Source organism: Hippoglossus hippoglossus, chromosome 21, assembly GCF_009819705.1.
Source record: "Hippoglossus hippoglossus isolate fHipHip1 chromosome 21, fHipHip1.pri, whole genome shotgun sequence".
NCBI classification, from domain to species: Eukaryota; Metazoa; Chordata; class Actinopteri; order Pleuronectiformes; family Pleuronectidae; genus Hippoglossus; species Hippoglossus hippoglossus.
In genome coordinates this window covers 23,801,105-23,825,838 of record NC_047171.1, presented here as the reverse complement: position 1 = coordinate 23,825,838, position 24,734 = coordinate 23,801,105, and the positions used below count along the sequence as shown (strand labels likewise).

The 24,734-nt window shown below is 40.7% G+C and overlaps 1 protein-coding gene and 1 long non-coding RNA gene across 3 annotated transcripts; one reads left to right on the top strand and one right to left on the bottom strand.

Moving 5' to 3' along the window:
* The first annotated feature begins 3,602 nt into the window (after nucleotides 1-3,602).
* On the top strand, nucleotides 3,603-8,583 carry mmadhcb (metabolism of cobalamin associated Db). Of its 2 annotated transcripts, none has more exons than XM_034574695.1 (8): nucleotides 3,603-3,730; nucleotides 4,063-4,110; nucleotides 4,218-4,362; nucleotides 4,544-4,758; nucleotides 5,088-5,196; nucleotides 5,353-5,483; nucleotides 6,220-6,306; nucleotides 8,164-8,583. In XM_034574695.1, exons 1-8 carry the CDS (start codon nucleotides 3,716-3,718, stop codon nucleotides 8,356-8,358), a joined length of 945 nt encoding a protein of 314 aa, XP_034430586.1. In that variant the 5' UTR covers nucleotides 3,603-3,715; the 3' UTR covers nucleotides 8,359-8,583. The 2 variants fall into 2 exon arrangements, with proteins under 2 accessions (XP_034430586.1, XP_034430587.1); XM_034574696.1 differs by having other exon boundaries at nucleotides 3,679-3,825; nucleotides 8,164-8,358.
* On the bottom strand, nucleotides 5,636-22,491 carry LOC117755148. Its single transcript, XR_004612545.1, has 3 exons — nucleotides 22,480-22,491; nucleotides 10,275-10,279; nucleotides 5,636-5,987 (listed from the first exon to the last, which is right to left on the bottom strand). It is a non-coding gene; the product is annotated as an uncharacterized LOC117755148 (long non-coding RNA).
* Nucleotides 22,492-24,734: the final 2,243 nt, after the last annotated feature.

The window sequence follows — 24,734 nt, the reverse complement described above, 5'->3', positions numbered from 1 at the left end:
TTATTATTATATTATTAATTATTAAATTAGTTATTTAAATTAACACCAGCTTTAGATGAAAAGGTTTCTATCCTCTATTACTTTGACATCATGTGCACACAGTGTTTTAATTTGGTTAATTGTAAAGCTTTGGCTTCTCATATGTCTTAATATTCTACATTGCATATTCAATTACATTCTTGTCTGCACTATGTTCTGTCAACCAAGTGTGCTGCTATTGAACCACGGCTGCTACCCAATGTGCAATACTGTTTTATACGCTTTTCCTTTTTACTACAAAGGATTTTAATGTATGTATCATGCTGTACTATATATATTTTTTCTCTAATATCCCACATTCTATATGACCAGGGCTAATATTGCTGCGCTGACCTTTTTTCTCATCTATCACATTTCATTTACCATTGACCCTGTGTTAACATACACATGATAAAGCAGAATTGATTAGTTAGAACATTTACCTTGTTTATAGTTGCTCGTGGTTTTAGTGACCTCCCTGACCGTCTGTTTAGATCAACCATCAGTTTTATCAGGGATCACAAGCATATCCCAATAATGGGAAGACAACATGAAATTTATTGAGCATGCTCATGGATATTGGTCAGTTTTATTATGTAACTACTTTCAGCATAACTCACAGGCTAAATTATCAACTGCATACAGATCATTCAAAGCCAAGGTGAGAGAGCATTCCAATTCCCAACAAACCCAAAATAGTTAATACATATTGTTGGGTGTAACAGGCACCAGCAGCAGGGCTGCCAATCTTTAGATATTTCCATATTTCACCCTGTCAACTGGGGTGGAAAAGCTAAATGCTGAACAGTTTGGCATAATTGAAAGTGAAGGTCACTCTCCACCTGTACCTGAGAGAGAGAGAGAGAGAGAGAGAGAGAGAGAGAGAGAGAGAGAGAGAGAGAGAGAGAGAGAGAGAGAGCACTCACTGGACAAGTGGTCTGACTTCTTGCTAAGAGCCACAAAGCAGATATGGCTTCCATGTTAGAGTACTGAGAAAAGAGCAGTGAGAGGGGCCCTGAGGGGACAGCCAGCCCATCCACCCCCACTGCTCCTTTATACTGAATTGCTCTGTGTTGTGGTTGTTGTTGCTTGTACTCATCCCCACTAGTTATATATATATATATATATACCATCATGTACACTTGAAGAGTTGTATTGACTGAATGAGTTAGAGCACATCGTCCTAATGGAACCCAGAGCCTCTAAAATGACTTGCAAACACTGAGAGCAGGAAATGTGGGTCAACTAACAATACAGAACATCTCACACTAAGCCACTGTAAGAGCGAAAATAAAGAACATCAACCAGTTCCCATGATGCATGCACCTTTTGATGGGCTTCCAACATTATGCTGTTACAGTGACACTGCATTGATAATGAATAGACTGCATTTGTGAGGTAATTTTGAAGAGACAGTGTGGGTGTGGTGGACTGTTAAATTGTTTTGTTGGTCCAGTAGAGTTCTGTGGTCTCCAGTGTTGTCACTGTGGGTAGAGAGCATGGCCAAACATGTCTGTGTTCAAACTCTAACCAGATGCTCCACCACCACAAAAATAAAGGAGTTACCAAGGTCCTCTCTGTCGTAATGAAAGTGGGGCAGGGCCTGTGGCCCCCACTTACTCTGTGTCTAAAAATGGGCCAAGTTAATCCATGTGTAAATGCAGTTTAATTAGCTTGTATTCAGAATACAATTATTGAAATGATATATATACTGTATATATATAATGGTAAGAATGATGGTGTTACTTCACTTGCTTTGTAGCACAAAAGTATACACAAATAAAGTAAACAAAACCCTAACCCTAACCCTAACCCAACATTTGCATTTATTAAGCTACATTCATATAATGGTAGAATGTTACACCAAAAGGTGATAATGGTTCAAGTGCTCCTCTGGTGCACCCACATTACCCTATTGTGACTAAAGCACAGATGGTCCCCTCTGATCAGTGTTGGTAGGAGTGACATGCCTCCACATATTAGAATTATGATGATGATATGATGATGATAATTCTATATTTTGAATTATCATCATCATGATAATATGAGAGGAACACACACCCACCCACCCACCCTGTACAGTGGGTACATTCTCACTTCATACTGTATTTGGATAATGTATAGCCTAAATTGCAGTGTATTCATTAGGTCTGATTTTTACATAGATAATATTAGGTTTTTGTCCACCCATTGAAACTTGATCCCCATCATATCCAGCTAATTTTTGTATTACCTCCGCTGAGGTTATGTTTTCACCTTTGCCTGTCTGTCTGTTTGTTTGTTTGCAAGCAGAATTATGCAAAAACTACTGAATGGATTTCCTTGAAACTTTTTTGCATATTTAGGGAACTGATATGTTTGAGGGTGTGAAATTTGGTGCAGCTTGATTGAATTTTAGAAGACTTCTGTACTCTACTGCCTTTCTAGGAATGTAGCCACAGCTTCATTTAGTCAAGGAGGAAAACTGTGAGGTATCGCCATCTAGAGTGTGTGTAGAGGATTGCATTGGAGAAGAAGATCTCGAAACAAATAAGGGGCAGCATGTCCACCTTGAGACGGGTCTGTTAATGAACACACTAGAGTGTCAGTTAGTTTTCAGCACATTGAAATGACTGAAAATGACGTCAGATGTTTAGTGTCTGGTCACTGAGTCGTTAGCATATAAAGCAGGACACTGTTGAAGCAGCTTCAGGAGAACTGGGAGTGTATGGAATAGAGTTCTGCTGCACAGTGATGTGGCCTGCAACTCCTGGGTGGATATTAGAACCACTCGTGGTAGATCTTCAGATTCTGCAAGTCAAGGCAAGGAGGTAAAGTATGGATTTAGTAAATTAATTCTATAAATTTAAAGGAAGTAAGTACTGAGAGTACAGGTTACAGACGGATCTAAGGATCCAATAACAAACAACACTGGACAGTTACAGTTCCTAGCCGTGCAAGCAAACATCTAACTTCTTGAATATTTCTACAGTAGAGTTGTATGCCATTTGGATGGCTCTGGAGTGAGTTGAACAACCTATGGTCCCATTAATCTGGATTCCTGCACACATGGGCATTATGGGTAATGTGAGATTGGAGAAATTAGCCAAGCAAGCTGTTAAAAAAGAAAATAGACATAAAAATCAGAAGGAAAGGGTATTGCATGTAAGGAAATCAATATAGAGTTGCACTGGGATCAGGAGACAATAACAGACAATAACTAGACTCAGAATAGGACACAGCAACCTGAATGGGACACTCCACATCACAAGGAAACATCCAACAGGCCTTTGTGGACACTGTTAGGTACCAAAAACCGTAGAACATGTACTTGTGAATTGAAAAAAATATATACGGCAAGGGAATGAAAATGACAGGACTAACAGGAGTAAGCATAAAGTGCATACTGAAGTGTGGGGAGAGAGGACAAGGCAGGAGACATCTGGGGAAGTTTCTTCAGAGAACCGGACTGGGCATTGTAGGAGTGAACTAACACCAGAAGATGGCAGTAATGCAACAACAGGGATGCAAGCTGCCGTTAAACCCCAAAGAAGAAGAGGAAGCAGATGATGAAGAAGAAGTAGCAGTTTAGGGACCATAGGCTGTAGCTCAGGAACCTTCGTCCTCCGCACCAGCAGGGGCAGTATTGCGTGTTGAAGCCTTTTGCCACCTGCCCTCCACGAATCCAGGAAAGAAACGAGCCCCCATCGTTACACGCATGCCCCGACTCAAGGTGAATTGTTATCATACGAACAGCTGAGTGTGTGAAGTGTGTTAATCTGTAGTTGAAGCTGTGTCTCACGACGAGCGAAGGAAGCACAACATCCGGTAGGTTCCTGCTCTGTAGTACAAACTGTCCGATGAAGACAAGTCATGTTCTTTACACAGTGAGCTGTAGGTTCGTGGTTATTCAGTGGATCTTACACAACGTCCGTGTATTTGCTCAGTCTGTCTGGAGGCTCTGCAGACTCTGTTCAGATTCCAGATGAATCAGATCTCACTGTTACACAAACTGTCAGCGATGCTTTGAAAAACCTCCTGACTGTTCGTCGTCCCCTCCTACAGGAACATAACTGGACCCTGCAGGTGGACAGAGACAACAGGATGGCCAGTGTAAGTTGTGTTGTGTGTTGTGTGTTGTGTGATGTGTGGTGGAATAGGGAGAGAGAGAGAGACTACCATTAATGTGATGTGATATGATGTGTTGTGCTTGTGTCCAGGTGCTGTGCCGTAGAGCCAGGCTGGTCAGTTACCTCCCAGGACTTCACGTGCTGGTGCATCGTGTGGCAGGAGCCAGAGCCTTCTCTGCTGCAGGTTCCTCAGGCTCTGATGAACCACACGTAGCCATCACTCCATCTGATATGGGTAAGTCATACATGGTTTTTGTGTTATATTTCAAAAGTCATTAGAAGGAGATGATTATTATATATACATATTATACATGGTATCATGCTGTATAGACATAAAGTCAGTGAATTTCAAGCAGGAACACAAAGATTATTTCATTTACTCATATTTTTGTCCTGTTGTCCCCTCGCTGGTTCAGGACTGCGGACAGTGTGGCCTGATGAGAGCATGGGGCCTTTTGGGCCCCAGGACCAGCGCTTCCAGCTGCCTGGTAATGTAGGCTTTGACTGCCACATGGAAGGAATAACAAAGCAGAAGGAGAATCTGGCACACAAGATGGTCCCTGATGTGCTGTCATCCCTGTCCAGTAGTGAGAGACATGAGTTCATACTGGCCCAGGTCATTGTAGACTTTGTAAGTGTAATAATTTGAACATGGGTACTTTTTCTGACCTGAAAAACCTGATTGAACAGCAAATGAAATTACAGTTGACAGGAAAACATTTACAACAAATCACCACTGTGTTCCTCTGCGTAGTGATAAGGACAGTGACAGATAGTGTCAGAAAATAATGAAGCAAGAGACGACTCATTGTGTACTCGCCTTTGTAACTGTTCTCTTCGTGTGTGTGTGTGTGTGTGTGTGTGTGTGTGTGTGTGTGTGTGTGTGTGTGTGTGTGTGTGTGTGTGTGTGTGTGTGTGTGTGTGTGTGTGTGTGTGTGTGTGTGTGTGTGTGTGTGTTAGGACAAAGACGTCCCAGCCTCGTCTCAGAGTGTCAGTAGAGCTGAACAGTACTTTGATAATTCCAGTGTGGAGTGTGCTATACAGTCCTGTCCTGAGCTACTACAGAAAGGTACTGCACTCCTCCAACCATCATCCACAACATCCAACTTCTCTATTTGGACTGGCATATGCCACCAGAGCAACAACAACAGAGTTTAGATCTTTTAGCTGATGAGAAGCAGTGGCTTTGTGTGATTTGTGTTTCTTCTGATAATGTGATGAACAGATTTCCAGTCCATGTTTCCTGAGGCTCCATCCTCTGGTATGATGGTGGTGACAGTAACCCAGAAGACCAAGAATGATATGACATCATGGTGTGCTGAGGTGGAGGAGGAGAGAGAGAAGATGCTTAGCAAGGTGAGCTGCTTTCTGGAGGTCTGAAGGGTCTTTTTTTTTTTACTGGTGGAGACTATGGGTAGGCAGTATACAGGTATACTAGTCATCACCGGTATGATAGCGCGCCACAACATGGATTGTGCAATGCCGTCATTACCGTGACAAATCAACAGCCTATTCATATTAAAAAGTAAAACATAATCGCTCCATCAGCTGCTGCTTTCATGCAAGGCACATAGTAAAAAGGAAGAAGCCCAACTGATCAATTAAAGCGTCGTTTAAGAGATGGAGTGTCAGAACCAATCAGGGACACAAGGCAGCCACAGGAGAGGAAACTGTCGACTCGGTTTTAAATCAGCGGCCCTCCACTGCAAAATTATTACAGGCAGAGTTTCAGGATCAGGGCAGATGCACATTCAAAGTTCAGTTTCCTTTTACCATGTCATTTGCACTTCAACAATAAACACCAACACTAATCAGATGTTTTGAGGATCTGTACAGTACTGAAGGAATTACTATCTGTCACTCTAGAATTTACGAGGCATGATTAAAAAAACAAAAAAGTCCAACATTTGGTGCACATAAACTTCACCTGTCACAAACAACACAAGAAGTGCACAGCCAGGACATCATGGTTAAAGTGACTGGAACAATATTCTCTCAATTGTGTTCCCTTTATGTCAGAAGTGCATAAAATGATCAAAAATAATTTATCTATTTATCACACATTGATAACAATTGTTCATCTCCTGTGCAGTTTGTGGATGGAGCCCAGGAGATCTGCTGTGCGCTGCAAAAAGAAGGATTCTGGGCAGACTTTATCGACCCTTCCTCAGGCCTGGCGGTAAGATTATAACTGTCACTCAAGTGAAACACTCACATTCACAACTGTCTGAACAGCTCAAGAGTGAATGTGAAAGACCATGTGCTGCTGTCGCTGCTTTCCTACATTTACATACTTGTTTTATCAGCCTATCTGACCTAATGGTAGTGTCTCAAGTGTGCAACAATGATTGTTGATGAGAGGTGTAAAGGACCGCACATCCCTATTCAAATGAAATGTAAAGGTGCAGAATCCTGGAAAAGACATGAATAGATGCATATTCGCTTACCTACCCCTAGAGTCTTGATTATTGCAATTCCCTGTATGTAGGCTTAGACAAATCCTCCATTAAACGCCTGCAGCTGGTCCAAAATGCTGCTGCTCGCCTGCTGACTAGGGAAAAAAAGAGAGACCATATCACACCCATGTTGCGCCTCCTACACTGGCTTCCTGTTTGTCACAGGATCGTTTTTAAAATCGTACTTTTAACTTTTAAATCTCTTAACGGACTGGCACCGTCTTACTTATCCGAACTTCTCTGTATGCACAGTTGGGGAACTGAGATCAGCCACTCTACTGCTCCTTGACAAACCTCAGACAAGGCTAGTAACCAGAGGTGATCTGCCCCGTCTTTAACACACTTTAAATCACTACTGAAAACACACCTGTTCTCCCAGGCTTTCTCCTCGAGTTGAGTACGTTTCATCGCAGCTGATTTTATTTATCTTATCGTATATCTTATATTATTTTTATTTTATTCAATTTACATTAATAATTGTATTTTATTTGTATTACTTGCACTATGATGTATTACGTTTTACTGTCCTTTTGTTGTACCATTACACCTGTAAAGCACTTTGGTCAACTAAGTTGTTTTAAATGTGCTATATAAATAAAATTGACATTGACAGAGTAACACAGTGCTAAGAGCCATGTTTCCATGGTAACAGTCAGTGACAAGCTGACCAGCGGCTGCATGTAACAAGAGAGAGGAAAACATGTCCTTTAACATTTAGGTTGTTAACAGAGTTGAGGACCAGTAATAAATAGACAGTTTTTAGAGTGTGACTAATGGAAACACTGTCAGTTGCGTTCATTTGGAAACTGACCTTGACCTGACTGGTGTGTCAGCAGAAACACTGAACTCCGACACGTGATGACACGTGGCATTTAATTAGCCACATGTACTTCATACAATTGCACGAAACTATCTGTGAGTGGAAAACCATCCTCACGAGGCAGCGTTCCAACTCTGGGTGCACAAATCTTGTTTCAGATGCACAGTATTTTAGGATATTCAATATTACATAATGAATGTTTGTAATTGTTTAGAATTTGAGGTCTGATAATTATTCAATTAAATTGTATTAGTTTTGGGCCAAATCACAACATTCAGTATCTTTAGGCGCTGTATATAACAAGGTGGAGACCTTACAAAATGACAGAGAAGGGTAGAGTGAAGTAGAGTATTAAAAGCTGTCATGTTCTGAGCATTGACAACAAATCTCTGGTCAGGTAAACTTCCTACATAAAACATTTACATAAAATTCCTCATTGAAATCTCATTCTGTTAGTTTCACACTGTTCAGATTTGATTGTGTTTCAATTCATGCTGAATTGCAATCAGGGCATTTTTATGGTAATAGTTTCTGTCACCTCTGATTAGACACTAAAGTTAAATTCATTTCAGCTTATTTTAGTTCAGTAGCTTAGTGTTCACAGACACTCAGGCATTGTTTGTGTTACAGTGACAAAGTTTAAAGCTGCTGATGACGTGGATTCAGATGTTAGAAATGTGCAGATGAGATTTAACTTTCATCGTGTTTAAAAGCATTGCGATTAGATAACTACATGATAAATGTGTTTGTTCTTCTCCAGTTCTTTGGCTCGTACACCAACAACACACTGTTTGAGACCGATGACCGGTACCGTCACCTGGGTTTCCAGATCGAGGACCTGGGCTGCTGCAGAATGATCAGACACGCTCTGTGGGGGACACACGTTTTTGTGGGGACAATATTCACAGACGCACCACCCAGCAGCTTTATAATGAAGAAGCTTCAGGGCAGCTGAACATAAGTTCAGGGACTTTGGGCTGCTATTAAAGCTGTTTAAATCCCTGTCTGGACTGTTGGGTGATTGTTTTCATTTTAACACAATTCTTTAAGAACATCATAAACTGACCATAACCTTTGTACAACATTTGTATAAATATTAGCTCATATTGATTTATATTTATAGATTCAGATGTCACAGGCAAATACTGCTGTAATCACAATAAAATGTTTCTTGACTAAACTGCATGTGTTTCTGCAAGTGTTACCTTTTAGGTTCAAATTCCTCTTAACCACACTTTTTCTGAATATATCTGATTGTGTTGTCTGAAGTGTCAAGAGACTTCTTCTTTGAAACGTGTTATATTGTCAACAAGACTATGCTCTTATGTAGTAACAACATCATCATCACCCACATTACTGAGCCTAAATTCTATATACAGCCGACAAACTTGAAGGTAAGTGTTGAAAACCAGAAGACCCTAAAGCAGAAGTGACAGCAGGTGGGTGACCAGTTGTAATGCGCAGCTGGGTTTTCTAGAGTTTCCACAGGCTTGTCATCTAAACCCTCCATCCCTACAGAGGAGCTGTAGGAATGTTTGTCGAGTAGTGAATCGGTAAGGGAAGTCTCAGATCAGCATGTGACCCAGTCTATTGTTAAATCACATGTCGCTGGCCAAAGAACAATGGTTAGAATCCTGCCTGCATGGTATAGGGTGATTTGAATCTCTGCTGGAGCATTTCTAGTTAAGCTGGAATTTAACTTTTGTTTTAATAAATGTTGAGGTTTTGTCTGCCATGGTTACAGCAGCTGTGGTAAAAGGTCTGGTCCTGTCGTGCCACCATCAAAACCATGAATGAAGTCCTGCAACAAACAAGTTATACTGAACCTAGTGAAATGAGCACATTGTTGTGTGAGAATTCTGTTGATGAACCAACTTTTATGATCAGAAGATGAAGTGATCTCCGAGCCTTTCTGCTAACAAAGCAGAGAGACCTGTATGTGTGGTGAGGCCTGTTGTTGTATCTTCTTTCAAACAGCCCCATTGACAGGGCTCCACTTCTTGTCTCAAATGTTGAACAGTCAAAGTCACAACTCTGCAGTCATTTATTCATACTAAACACAGGTCTGACGTGAGGTCGATGCCCTGTCTCAACATTTCCTACTTGGTTGCTGAGATAAAAAAAAGACTCATTCTTGCCCCTTCCACAACTGGTGAATCATCTGATCACTCACAGTAGATAATGATGAATAAAATAGAAATTTAAAAATAATTTACTCTCAACAAATGATAAAAAAAATGGCTCTAACAGTGTGTGATGAGCTCATTCTGACTGAAATGTTCTATTATAATCATGGAAATATTGAGCAGTGTGTTGATCATTTTTCAAATAAAAGACTTCAGAAGCTTCAGTTTGTATTTCTCTCCCTGATGTTCTGAGCTGAACTGAAGAGTGAAAGCATCACAACTGTCAGGATCTTAGTAGGGTTAAAATGAAACGAGTTGTGACATTTATTTTGTGTAAAAAATGCTCTGTGTAAAACCAGAGTTAACGCATGAAATGTTTGGAACAGCAAAACCATTCCACTCATCCATAGAAATATATATTGCTTTTCATTATTTCTCACCTAACTGTAACATGTTTTCCCCTGCAAGGATCCTGTAGATGATGGTCTACTTTTTCTAGTCCTCATGACCACTCAAAGCACTTTACAGTGCAATCGGTGAACTATCCCTTTAAACCTGAGCCAAGCCTGTTGTAGGGGCAGTTCCCTGTCTGCACAGCCACTCTCTGATTAACTCTGAAGTCATGTAGCATAGTCACTCAATCAGCTGGTAACTTACTAAGGTGATGTGGCAAGAACAGGCGAGCTCATCTGCTCCAGCTCTCTGATCCATAGCTTGCAGCATTCACACTGAGGATCAGACTCACTCTGACTGTGAAGTGCTGGGAAAAGCCAGAATCACCAGAGTTGAACTTTTGTAAGATTTATGACAAGTTTAGTTCTTTAATGATGAAACTACCCATGTAAATGTGGAAGGCAACATAAGGTGGTCTCACACAATATGATGCTAGATTTCAGTTTCCCATTGAGGTGAGACATTTGGCAGTGCCATCGCAAGCATTTCATATGGAGGTCATAAGGAGGTCCTCCTTATTATAATTGCAAAAGGGGAATCCTTCTGGGGCCTGTATCTGGGTAGGGTGTATCATACAATTAGAGGCTATTTATTGGTGCTGGATGCCATTATGTTCATGCTTTTGTAGGGATATATTGTAATTAGGAATTTCATCATGTTAGGGGCAAGGTAATTTGGCCTTTGGTGTCCAAAATGTTTAGGGCACAAAGGCCAGTGAGAGACATAAAAGGATTTGGGGCTTACAAATGAAAAACTTGACTTCCTGATGAGAAAGCACACAAATGAAGAAATATTCTTCACTTTGATTAACTGGGTTTGATATGTTTTCCAAAACAAAATGTTCAATTGTGTCACAATTCTACCTTCTACCTAAGTAAACACTTTAGAATACATAAATATGTAAATATTTCCTTTCAGAAGTGAAACTCAAACATTCGATTGTATGAACATGACAAACAAAACAAACACCTTTTGAGTGATGGGGAGTTAAAAAGGCCAAAGTCAGTGTATGTATGTGTGGGAGAGAGTTTTTAATCCGACTCAATGTAAAATCAGTTGTTGTTGCACTCCAAGAGGAAAACTTTAATTATAATCAAACACAAGGACAGCCCAAACTGCAACAATAAAACATAGAAAGTAGCTAAAACAGGAAATGGAAGGTTAATGGGACCCTCAAATATGAATAGACACTTTGACAATGTAAATAAACATCTGATCTGATGCTTTAAAAAGTTGCACAGTGAATGGTAAAGAAGACATGCCAGAAATGTTTAAATCTTCTTTTAAAAACTATATGGGTAATTGCAATGTAAAAAAAAAGGCATTAAGCAACATGTTAATGTCAGACTAATGTAACACCAAAGTTAGATCTTGCTTTCTAAAACCTGCTGTAAGATAATAAGTGCACTGTCATCAAGTGAGGGAAATGTATGTTCATTACTTGCTGACCAGGAACACAGTAGAGTGACCATCAAGCCAATCGTGCGAGGCTGCTGACACCTGCTGGCAAAACATTGTAATGCAAGTTTACCATTTTATAACGTCTGAAGAAATACTAACGACATTGTAAATGACTTTCAACACTTTAAATGTGGGATTACTTTTATTTGACATGTTTAAAAAAAACTAAAACAACAGCCAATCAATCTACGCTGACAATTGAATACCTTTGCTCGCTTATAAAAGCAATTATCAATCAAATCTAATTTTATTTGTATAGCCCATATTCACATATCACAATTTCTCTCATAGGGCTTCTAATTGTTTTTTTCCTTCAAAAGTTCAACACACAATTTAAGCTGGGTTACAAAACAAGAAGCATAAGATGAAGTATTAATTACATCTACATTTTAACAAAATTTTATATACACTCTAAATCTGCTTAAAAGTGTATGACAACACTAAAGTTTTAGTACAGTAGGAGAGCTTAAAGTGAGTAGGCTAGTTGTACAATAAGACAAACTGTGGATCAGGTAAAAAAGTGCTATTAAATGTGCCAGTAGACACCTATCACCTTAGTTTGGAGAGGAGGTGCTCTTGAAAGAGATGAGTCTTCAAGAGGTTCTAGAAGATGTGGTAGCTAGCTCCACCATCGAGGAGCCTCAAACAAGAACAGTCTGGACTGTTATGCCTTGTTTGCACGGATGAGAGTGCCTGATGATGTTCCTTTTGAGAAACAGAGCGTCAGTGGTTGGTTGGCCCATATGATTGAGTTCAGGTAGATGAGTGGAGACCCAGAAGTCAGGTTTTTTTCTGGTGGCCATGGATAGCCACTAAAGTTTGATGATCTATCTTGGTCTGACCTCGTGAGCAGTCTGGACCAATAGTGATGGGGCAGAGACCAGAGATTCGACAAACCCCAGATGTGGGCATTTATTCACTGTTTCTACACATATTCGGGTCAGGCAGCATCATGGAAACATTCGGTAGCAATCAACAGGCTGTCAGCACTGACTAACCAAGCTGGAATAAAGTGCAGCGCTATATACTCACCGACAGGGGGTGCTACCAACAACAGGGGTCTTCCAAGTGACCTAAGTTAATGAGCTGGTCTTTGTTGTTGTTAATTTGTTAACTCTGCTGTCCTTGTAGTATCCATTGCTTTCCCCCAAGAAGCTAATCGATATTTGTATCTGCCTTGCAGTGCTAGTATTGTGTACTGAACATGTGTTTCCTGTCTTTGTATATTTGAGTGCTATAGGAACGGTGGCAAACGTGGCCGTCAGGACGGTGGAGGGTTTGGTGACGGAGTTTCTCACCTGTGCTTCACACCCCCCATAATCGCATGTTTGGTAGTTCTTTGCACGTCCTTCACAATTTATATTTTTCTCCTCCACCATTTGCTTTGCTTTGTAGTGTGTGTGTGTGTGTGTAGGGCACGTGAGCGTGGTGAGTACTCTGTCCCAGTGTAACTTTGTCAGCAGCCACAGCCAAATCCCCCTTTAGCACTCTGCTTCCCTATTGTTGATGTGGCCTGTTAAGTATTTTATATATATATATATATATACATACACATACATACATTTAGGTATGGATTTTTTACAATTTTAAGTTTCTGGTATTGATTAAATTTTCTGTTTTAAATATCATGTGTAAATTGTTAGTTGCTGAATAAATGGTTGTAATCTTGGGGGAAGTCCTAGTCTCAGTTCATCTCTTACTGTCATGTGTCATTATAGATGATCCGTGGGCCTTTAGTTGGTTTGAGTCAGTATTAAAGGGTCAGTACACTATAAAACTTTAATGAAATCCGGGCCTTGACAGGGCCCGTGGTCACACATACATACAAAAACCTGACAAACAAATACTAACTTAATACAGGAGTTTGTTATATTTGTATGCCGTTAATACTAAACAATAATACATGCATGTGTGTAGTATCGTATGTTGTATATTTTGCTGCTGAAGTGAGCCAGAGAATTGCCAGTCTGCACCCCCGTCCCTCACAGGTGGTGTATCAGTCCCACCACCCTGTGTCTGGAATGACTACATTAAAATACACACACCATCATTCTAAAAACAACCACAGTAAAGGTTTTGAATGTATTCACTGCTTGTCCTCCTTATTTATTCTGCAATTATTTCCTTGTGCTCTTTAGTTCAAATATTGCATCCTGTGCAAATATACTTCGCCAATCCGGAATCAGCACATAAATGTATTGAGTGGGAGCACCTCTGTTATGGTCAATGGTTTGTATTTATATAGCGCTTTTCTAGTCTTGATGACCACTGAAAGAGCTCTACATTACAGTTTGCCATTCACACACACAATCATACAGTGTATCTATCGGCAGCACTTTTTTGTTCTATGAGGTGCAATTCGGGGTTCAGCATCTTGCCCAAGGACACTTCGGCATGCAGATGGGGAAGACTGGGGATCAAACTACCGACCTTCTGGTTGGAGGACGACCGCTCTACCCCTCAGCCATAGCCGCACAGCCGTTATCGCTATAAATTTGTCAATATGGACATGCTTTACCTCGTTAGAATGGATTTTGCCCATGACGCAAAAACATGCCAACTTTACATGTCCATAAAGCTGGCAGTGACGATCGTGCCTCTTCATGCTAACAATGCAAGGTATCATTTGAAAGTCCGGACTGAGCAGCTGAAGAAGAGCAAAAAAGGTTCACATCAAAGAGCGATACACATAAATAACACCTCTATTTTGTTACAATAAGCTTTGTTTTTGTCCACAACACCAGTAAATTTGACAAATCCAATGTCTCTGTGTCACTTTGAAATTATTCATGACAGTGCTACAAGCTCTAACACTCATGGGTTTTTGCCTCCTTGTAAATGCACCAGTGCCCAAGGATGTGAGATCCAATTTAGGTGCAGAGCTGAGCTTGTCCACACAACACAGGTTCCATAAATAATGGGTAAAAAAAAAAAAAGTACATGATATAAAAGACACAAAGGATAGGCCCAATAATAACCTATTTGAGTCATGAGATGTTCTTAATAATCTCTGTTTATCTCTGTTTTCCATATTTTGAATTAAACATGTGCATTATAATTTTAAGAAGGACTGCTTCTTTGATACACTCCTTGGCATTACTGAGTCCTCCGAAAACAAGTAAAATATACTGTCACTTTTTTTATTGTTGTGTTGTTTTATTGTTGTGTTGTGTTGTATTGTTGTTCACTGTGTTCAGAGCTTTTTATATACAGTCCATGGTGTAGAGTGAAGTGAGAAACCTTTGTGTTTATAATACCTGGTTTATCTGCAGTGAAGCCATTGTGCGTCCATGATCAACCAGATTCAGATTTTTAGCACAGATTTTGAATTCAATGTTTTTCATAAATGAAACAGAATTTGCTTTATTACTGCATGTGAATGGCTTATTTGTCAGTTTGAATGACTTACTGGTGTTATTTGCTCATACATTGCATTTCAGCAATGTCAGAGGCCTGTTCGGTAGTCGACAACTTTCCAAAATAATAGCTATGTAATTCAGCTTGATATAAAGCATTGTGCTTTTACTTTGAGGACAAATTGCTGAAGAGGAAGTGATTCTATGAATGTTTTTGTCACTCTTGATTCTTTTCTGTTGCTATGTTTTGCTGTTTATCTTGGTTTTGAGATAAAGCGGATTGGAGACTAAGCTGTTAGACAAACTGAAGAAATACCATGGGAATTAGCAAAACAAACACGGAGAGGATTTTCTGCATGGTCAATAAAAGAATAAAGCTGATATAGCACAGTCGTATGACACTAGGGTCACACTCAGATGGACTGGAGTCAGATACAAAATTATTTAAGCGTGTTTCGTCAATACCGTTTTCATTCATTTAGACAAGTGTACACTCAACACCACACTGAGAGGGAAGCTAAGATGTATAACTGGTATGATTGGTGATCTGTACCATCTTTTCTGCAGTTCAACATGATTTCAGTTACCCCTCACTGCCTTACAGTGATTTTTCACAAGGACATTGTAAATAACACTTACTTACTTTTCATACATTACTTGAATCAATATTTTTGCACAAAACATAATCCAACAAATGAATGTTTCATGCCCTGTGTTCAAATGTTTTTTTTAATTTCTTCACTTCAGTTAGGTTCATTTGGGATAAGAAAATATATTTAATTGAGCATTATTTGGAAATATCTACTCCCAGGTTCTGATCCCAGTACTAGTTACAAAGAAATTACACTATATTTATAATAAATTGTTCTCTCTGTCCCGTTAAAGCAGCAGAAACAAAGCTCTGTGGTTTCAATACACATAATCATACGGAAGTTACAGCGTTATCTCACTCCTGATCAGTTCAACCTCTGTGTGGGTTGGAGAGTGAGGAGAGAGAAGCCAAAATAAAATTTGTATTGCTTTTAATTCTGAATACAATTCAGCTATGTGTTTTTGATTCAGTATTCAGATTGTTGGACTGGAAACTGGTAATGGTACCAGGTACCATTTGAAAGGGTTCAACCCACCCACATGTCCTGACTGTTAACAAGGTTGTGTTGCAAATAATTAAGGTCACATAAATCAACAACTGAAGAAATCATTCAGAGTTGAGGCCTCTGTGGTTCTGCCTCTTCCCACGTGTATGTTTAGCTATTTGCTCAAATTTGATTTCTTTCAGAATTTCTTTCATGTAACATAGGAATTAGTCACCAAATCTGCTGCAGATGGTTCAATTCTGAACCACTATGGATTTAGAGGTCAAGTATCTGCCTGTTGGTCTTCACATGGCACCTAAAACGGATTGGGCCAAAGTCCTGGGATGCACTTTAGTTAGTACGCCCCTCCTCCATTTCTGCACTCAACCTTGGAGCCCTCTTGTCTCTGGTTCCCATGTCTCTGCAGGGATTAATCCCTGAACCACAGGTGTGATAATCCCAAACAGAATGCCACTGCTGAACACAGGGATTGACAATGCTCCGGCCCCAGTCTGCTTTGATCGGGGGCCTAACAGCTTCTGTTGCTCCACAAACGGAGTCTGGGACCCGCTTCCACAAAGACGAGAGAACAAAACAAAGCACTCTTGTTCCCCAAATGCTGTTAGTGGACTGTAATGTTGCATTAAGTGGTAGACATACTATGGAAACCCTTTTAAAAAGATGATTATCTATTTCCATGAATATGCATCTCAAAAGTAAACGGTAGAGCAGAAACCAAAAATATGTTCAACTTCATTTTCAGAAGCATTGCTGGTGCTTTTGTGTATATCCTTGGATGACAATTAATGATATTATGTTTGTTAATAAGAAATCTATATCTCTCTTGAAAGACAAAAAAATATTACTAAAATATAGATTTTTGTTCAGAACCATGTGTTGGTCAGGACTCTGTGTTTTGATTACCAAAATCCTGGCAATTGACACTCTTTAAATTCATGCTACAGTTGTCAGTTGTCATGTTGGTTGTCATTCCCACAGGTTCTGTGACACAACTCCATTGGTCCATTTGTGTGAATGCATATGATCACAGTTGTAATTGTTAATTGCAATAATTCATTTCAGTTTTTGATGATTAATACATTTAAAAAACTCTTGAAACATATTCAAAAGTTCCAATAAAAAATAGAGATTGTTGAATGTAATTTTGTGTACAAAAATTTGTTGGGCAATTTTACTGGTACTATTGCAGACACATCTGTATCAGTATCTGTTCATTTGTCCACTGGAGGGCAGCCTTTACCAGATAATTTCCAAACGCTGTGCACACCCACCACCTCTTTCTCATCATTGAGTCTGTGTGGGGGAGTCAGTGCCACTATGACTCTAGCTGGTGAGAAGTCCATTATTCGTACTTTCCCACTCTGCTTGAAGCTGTTCTAAAGTCCTGTTATGAACTATTTAATTATCACATTATCACATTGTTTGTGTGAGACTACTCCTCAGATAAGGCTGCAGTATTGAGAACAAAGACCTGTGGTGAGCATAAGTTAAGGAACAGGCATCCAACTCAAGAGATTTCAAAGAGACGTACACACACACACACACACACACACACACACACACACACACACACACACACACACACACACACACACACACACACACACACACACACACACACACATTGGTGACTTTGTGGTAATATATCCTCCCAGTTGTCCTGTCAAGTTGTGTTTCACACTGCTAGGGTCACCCTCTATGTCCTTGGCTAAGCCCCTTTCTCATATTCACCATCAGAACACACACATACACACACACACACACACACACACACACACACACACACACACACACACACACACACACACACACACACACACACACACACACACATCAGATTAAATACAAAATGCACTTGCTCCACATCAGAGGCCCTGTTCAGACCTGGCATTAACATCCGTCTGAGTTGATCTAATCACAAGTGGACAGCTCTGAGTTCACCAGCTCCCACCTGGGATTAGAATGTGTCTCCACATGTGTCTCCAGTGACCACTGTGATCAGATCTCACCTACCCACAAACAGACCCATTACAGATGTGTGCAAAGATGTAATGTGTTGTTGTTTTTAGCCAGCCTGAGTATGACAGACAGGTCCAGTGTCAATGTGCTTATGAGAGTGTGTGTGTGAGAGAGAGAGACTGATAGAAGGGGGAGGGCAGAGCAAGGAGGTGCTGAGTGAATAAACACAGCTCTGCATTTTGACCATTTGGTATAATTGTGTTGAGGTCAATGTTAATGGTAATGCTTTGTATTTATATAGGGCTTTTCTAGTCTTGCTGACCACTCAAAACACTTAACAGTACAGTTTGCCATTCACCCATTCACACACACATTCATACAGTGCAGCACTTTTTTCTATCTCAACAAGATTTAAAAGAGGACAACGAGGTAGCTTGTCGGATTCCCAGTGGAAGGTTATTCCATAGTCGTGGAGCCATTACTGAAAACGCTCTACTGCCCTCAGTTTCACACCTTACATCGGGAACCAAAAGCAACAGTTGATCTGCAAATCTGAGATCACGAGCTGGTATCTATGGGATAGGTCAGTGATATAAGAGGGGGCAATGCAATAATTGTATTTATTAATTCTGAGCGTGACAGGTAGCCAGTGCAATGAGAATGGGGGTGATGTGTGCGGTATTCTGAACAAGTTGGAGATGGTTGATAGATTTATGGGGCAGTCCTGCAAATATTGAGTTACAGTAATGTAGATGGCTGGAGACAAATGAATAAATAACAGTTTGTGCATCACTGAATGTGAGAATGATCTCACTTTGGCAATACTCCTGATTTGACCCATAGCTGATCTGATGATATTGCTGAAATGTTTTGAGAAATTCAGGTCTGAATCAAAGACTACACCCAGGTTTCTGGCCTCATGAGTGCACTGTAGACCCTGGGATGCTAAGGACTCATTTACAGCATTCCTGTGTGATTTAGGTCCAAACACCAAATCTTTGGTTTTATCATCGTTCAGCATAAGGAAGTTGCAGGACATCAGGACCTTATTTCTGCAAGACAAGCTGTGAGAGAAGCGGTTGAGGAGGATTAACAGACAAATATATATGGGTATCATCGGCTCGCGTGCACTTGCTGCGCTCCTCTGCTGAATGCGCACTCCCGCCAACGCTCCAAGCGCACCCCGCGATGCGCTGCTGATAGGCAGCCTTTGTACAACAGTCATCCACTGCCATATATTGAGAAAGTGTTTCATGAGCTACAAGGGGCGCTGATGTTTTCCACCACTGACCTACAGAATACCAATATCAAGTACCACTGCACCCTGGGATCAGAGACTTTCTTGGTTTCATCACTCATGACGGACTCTTCCGGTTCACCAACGTCCCTTTCGTTCTCGCCTCTGCTCCATGTGCATTCCAGAGAATGATGTCACAGATTCTGTCACCTTTAGATGGTTTGCAATGTTGCTTAGGTGCGTTATAGTGTATGCTGATTACCCCAGCATGAGACATGACTTAAGGCTGTGCTGCACCGATTTAATGGAAGTGGCCTAAAACTCAATGTGGAAAAGTACCTATTCAGCTAAAGTGAATCTGAACAATGTCACTGCAGTCACAGAGGTATCTCTCCATTGTGACGTCACCACTGGGGTATTCTAAATTCATCCCTTACCAAGCCGCTGTTGTTGAACCTATTCATACACTGCTATCGACAAAGGCAGAATTAAAGTGGACAAATGCTGCACAAGATAATTTAACTTGAGTTAAGCAACTGATTGCTTCCAGCCCAGCACTGACCCTGTTTGACCTTACTCCTTAACTCTGGTGACTACAGACTCATGTGGTTATGGCATAGCTGCAGTGCTCAATCCGCAACACAGAGACACTGAAAAGACTGTTGCGTTTGGAGCTTTCGAGGCTCCCATCATGTTGTCATTCCCCCAGCTCTACGGCCACAACTCATACAACTTGCCCCCAAATACTCACCAGAGCTGTAGAGTCCAAACTCAAGGCCACACATAGAGATTGATGGCCTGGTTTGGACTCAGATGTGGAAGCGATCATTGAGTCATTTTCAACCTGCCCCCTGTATGACAAAACTGCCATAACTTGCCATGTATATTGTAAGACCATTTCACTTCGCCCCCCCTGATTGTCACCCTGGTGGACTAGTACAGTAAATGGTCTGAAGTAGCATTTAGTTTATATCTGACATCTGCTACTATCATTGCATTCTTGTCCACTGTATTTGGCCGTGAAGGTAACCCCCTTGAAATACTGACTGAGAATGGACCTTAATTTGTCTCTGCTGAATTTGAGGCCTTCTTAGCTGTTCAAGATATTGAGCGCTGCTGCAGCTCATTGACTATCCCCTACCCCAAGTAATGGACAGGTGGAGAGTTAAAGGGTTGTCTAAAAACAGCTTACATCAAAGGTCAGCCCATGTTACTGACTTGCTCTTTACTTATCGTGCCACTCTCCATGCAGTGACAAAAGTTTCCCCCGCTGAACTTTGACATGGCCGTCCATTTTGCACCAAAAATTTAGAATTTAACTGCACAACAGCTGCTAGCAAAGACAACAGGGTCAGCAATGCTTGCAATAGATTTTTCATGTTGTGTGCTACACTGGTAGCCGAGGCAAACGATGGTCGCTTCTTCCAGAAGAAGGTCATGTGACAGCAGCCTGATGAACCAGCGAAAGCTACGTTGTGATCGAGTAGATCCAATTAGCAAGTGATTGTGAGTGGCTGTGTCATTGTTTCCAAACATCTCAGTTTCTGCTCATCCAGACTAAAATGCAGCATCAGAGATTTCTAACTAAAATGGGGCCAGCAGCATTTCCATAGCTTTCCATTTTAGTGGCTCTAAAAGTAATGTGGATGCCATCCGTATCTGTAGCAGAGTAGATAGCAGTATGGATGTAGCCCTATAGAAACATAAAATAAAGGTGAAGTTTGGGAGCAATAGTGAAATCTCTTCTTGTACATTATACACATGTGGCTTAATTTGTAACAATCCATGATATCTTGAAAAGCAGTAGGAATATGCAGTTCATGTCACAAAGTAATGTATCAATAACGTGTGCTTGCCCAACAACCCTGCACTGTCACCACCCCTAGGCCTATTCAAACAAATGAGAAGCACACAGAAATGTAGTTGGTCTGAATGGGGCCTTAGAGCAAAGTTATAATGAGTATGACGCAGTTCAAATTTGAGCATGTGTTTTGATGCAAATCTGGATCCAGATGCACATAAAATGATTGTACTGTTTTATTATGAATTAAAACATGGAATATACATTTGTTCTTTATTTTGAATGCATTTTTGTCTTTTCAACAAAAGCTAAGCCCTCTCTCTCTGTGTTCCTGCCACTGGTTGTTAATTCCACAGTTCTTACTTTTTCAGCGCAGCCTCTTCCCTTCTGTTTGTGTGTCACTGCTCCTATCCCTGCACCTGTCTCTGAGAGCGTGCAACACTAAAATATAACCATGAGAATACATGGCCGGTTCCCATCATTCAGTCACAGTGAAAAGGAACTAGGAGCAGGGTGGGATCATTTCCACCAGAATCCTGAGAGTAAGGAAAAGGATACTGGAAACAGTGGGAAGCCAATGTTAAATTGATGGGGAGCTATGAGAACGGAGGCAATTTGCCTGCAGGGGCCATGACTGTTTAACCAGAACTGACAATAGTGACAAGTAAAAGGGTTGTAATAGTGTTAATGTAGCGACAGCCTGTGGAAATGTTCAATCTCTGAGGAAATATCTGGGTTGTGGAAGACATTTATAGACATTTACATATAACATTTACAAACTACAATTGATGTCATAGAGCAAGAAGGGCTGTATTCAAAATAATTGTAAAAAAATTGGTACCTTATACCTATTATACCTCTAATAACTATTTAATATTATAATCCATTTTTTAAATCTTTTCCTGATATGTGTTGATTCACGCTATAAAACCTCTTAAATCTAATTAGTAAGAATATAATTTTCATAATAGGTTGGACATATTGAACTGGCAGATAGCACCTAAGCCCAGGCAAACATGACGTCATGGGGATCCACGGGTCAAGGTTGGATTCACTCTTGGTGAATCCTTTGGAAAAGCTTCCACTGTTTTCTCACATGGGCTCACTCAGACAACTCCGACGTCTGGAGCCTTTCACTCGAGCATTTGCTTTCTCAAATACAGCCCCTCTGCAGAATGTCAGGAGATCATCCGGAGTTAAGTGAATGTCCGAAAGCACTGAAAGACATTGGAAATGTCTGAAAGTTCACAGGAAGATCTGAAAACACATCTGTCCAAACAGTGCAGCTTCAGTTAGTGTTTGCATCTCTGCCTGATAACACCATAGTTTACTGGCCCCTGTCAGAGCTGGCTGCGTATCTGCGAGTGGGAAGTCAGTGTGTGTGTGTGTGTGTGTGTGTGTGTGTGTGTGTGTGTGTGTGTGTGTGTGTGTGTGTGTGTGTGTGTGTGTGTGTGTGTGTGTGTGTGTGTGTGTGTGTGTGTGTGTGTGAGCAGTAGTTACTTTATGGCTTGTAGTGCTCCCCAGACTCAGCCATAAACCAGTAACAGTTGTAGACTTTTATGGGGACTCCAGGGTGTCTCACTCACTAAAACCAGAATGGATGCAGTTAGATTTAACACATTTCACACAAACAAGTGTTAGAAACAGGTTGGATGTGTTCTGTTAAACTGTTCCATTACGTCCAAAGTCGATATTTGTAAAAGCATGAAGTTGATTGACTGACAGCATGAGTCATGGAGCAGTTAGAAAGTATTTGAGGTGATGAAGTCATTGTGTAAATGTCCCATCTGCTCTTCATTTACAGAGATTTCATTGTTGCCCTTCAGGAACACTTCTTCTCCAAAAGGTCTGACTGACATTCGGGTTAAAGGACAACACTGGTAATGTATATTCTTTATTTGTCAACATGTGCCATCAAAACACCAAAACCTTCAATATCTCAGTCCATCTCAAAGGAATTTCTGCATTTTGTGCATTTGTTGGGGACAATTTTAAGTTGTGGATTGGGACATGATGGAGACAACTGGATGGAGGCATGGAGGACTAAGATAAGTGGTGGACTGCACATCAGGAGCACCAGGGCATTTTCTGGTGGCCTGGTGGTCTCTGTGGCCTTGAACTGATAACTTGACCAGTAATAATGTGGCAAGCAGGAATGAGTTGAGGGACTTTTCAAATCCACTTAATAGGCAACCAATGTAATCACATCATGTTGATGTGACGTTTCTCGGCAACGCACAAAGCAGCCGAATGTTCAACAGTTCCGCTAAATTGTTGTAGCAGCCGTGCTTCCTATTCTGATAGCATTATAACAAGTTCCAGGGAAATGGAAGGTCGTGGTCAGAAGAAAAGGAAAGGTAGAGCAGAGAGGAAGAGAATTAAGAAGAGAAAAGCTGTTGCCTCAGATGCAGCTAAATACTGCAAAATGAGCGACATGTTCTCCAGGAAGGGACCAGGTCAGTCAAGCGACACTCTGGAATCAAGCCACTCAGAAACACAGGTGCAAACTAGCCCCTACTTATTTCACAGTGTGCATTGTTCCTAAGCATTAAGTTACGAGTTAGTGTCATTTCAAAATAATGACGACCTTCCTTAGTTCAGTCTGTAAATGCATTATTGAATTAATGAGGAAACAAATTCATAAAAAATTACAATACACAAATTAATTGAATTGAATGAAGTAATGATAAATAATGTGAAACTATTTCAGAGAAAATTGAGACTTAATAAATGAATGATTTCTCATGCTACTGTGTAAATAAACTTTATAATGAAAAAAAACTTAAATTCAAGCAACACAATAACAGACTGTCATTGTCATAATCTGTTGAAACTACCTGTTTCCACAGACTAATTTCACTTTATAGACAGTTCAACACCTCAGAGTCTCACTCTGACAATATCAGGACAATCTTATGTAGAATTTAAAGGTAAAAGGCCTTGGAAATGTCATATTTTCACTGTTTTGGTTGTTGAGAAGGAGATTTTTATGGCACTTGACAAAGATACCATAATTGAAAAGATGAAAGAAGGCCGGACCCAATTGTCCGAAGATCCTCTGTTTGAAAATGGCTGAAGAGATGCTTTAAATGCTTAGCAACTTCTTTATTGTGTAGTACTAAGCCATTTTCAGACATGACCTCCAGGTAGAGTCTGGAGAATTGAGTCCGGAGTTTACCCACAGTTTGCCCTTCACACATGCACAAGCAGGAGGTTCTCTGCACAGACGCGTTCACAACTGCAGCGAATCCTCCGCATTATTCCAGTCAGAGGTGGAGCAGCCGGGTGCAGCAGGCAGAGACAGGAAGTGATGTATTAACTCTGCTGCTGCGATCACGTGATCATGTTTACAGCACCCTGACACCAGTGTCTTTCTTCGTGTGTGACACCGCTTTTTCACCGGGAGTTATTTGTTTTCTTTTTGTTCGTTTTTTTAGTTTTTGCATCTGTTGTGCGCTAGAAGCGTCACCTAACGCTTGAATCGGTGCATGTCTGTGCATGTCTGAAAGCAACTATAGTGGGCTCGTAGTCAAAGACTTTCTCGAAATATAAACAAACAGAGTAACAGACAATGAAGAATAAGCTGTTAAAGTTTGTCAGTCTTCTCACAGGTTGATATACTTCCCTCTCTCTCTCTCTCTCTCTCTCTCTCTCTCTCTCTCTCTCTCTCTCTCTCTCTCTCTCTCTGTCCGTCATAGACTGACCATCGGCTGCACCAGGAGAAATCCTGCACCAGTCAGTGGGCGAGTGCTCTTATCACCACAAACTCTCTTGACATCTTTGTATCTTCAATGTGTATGGCACCGCTTTTTATCTGAACAAATTTGTTTTCATTTTGCTT

Excerpts from the sequence above, each read along its gene's own strand:
- mmadhcb (XM_034574695.1), top strand. Across the intron at positions 4,111-4,217 it reads GAGACAACAGGATGGCCAGT|GTGCTGTGCCGTAGAGCCAG; the intron begins GTAAGTTGTGTT and ends GCTTGTGTCCAG. Across the intron at positions 5,484-6,219 it reads GAGAGAAGATGCTTAGCAAG|TTTGTGGATGGAGCCCAGGA; the intron begins GTGAGCTGCTTT and ends TCTCCTGTGCAG.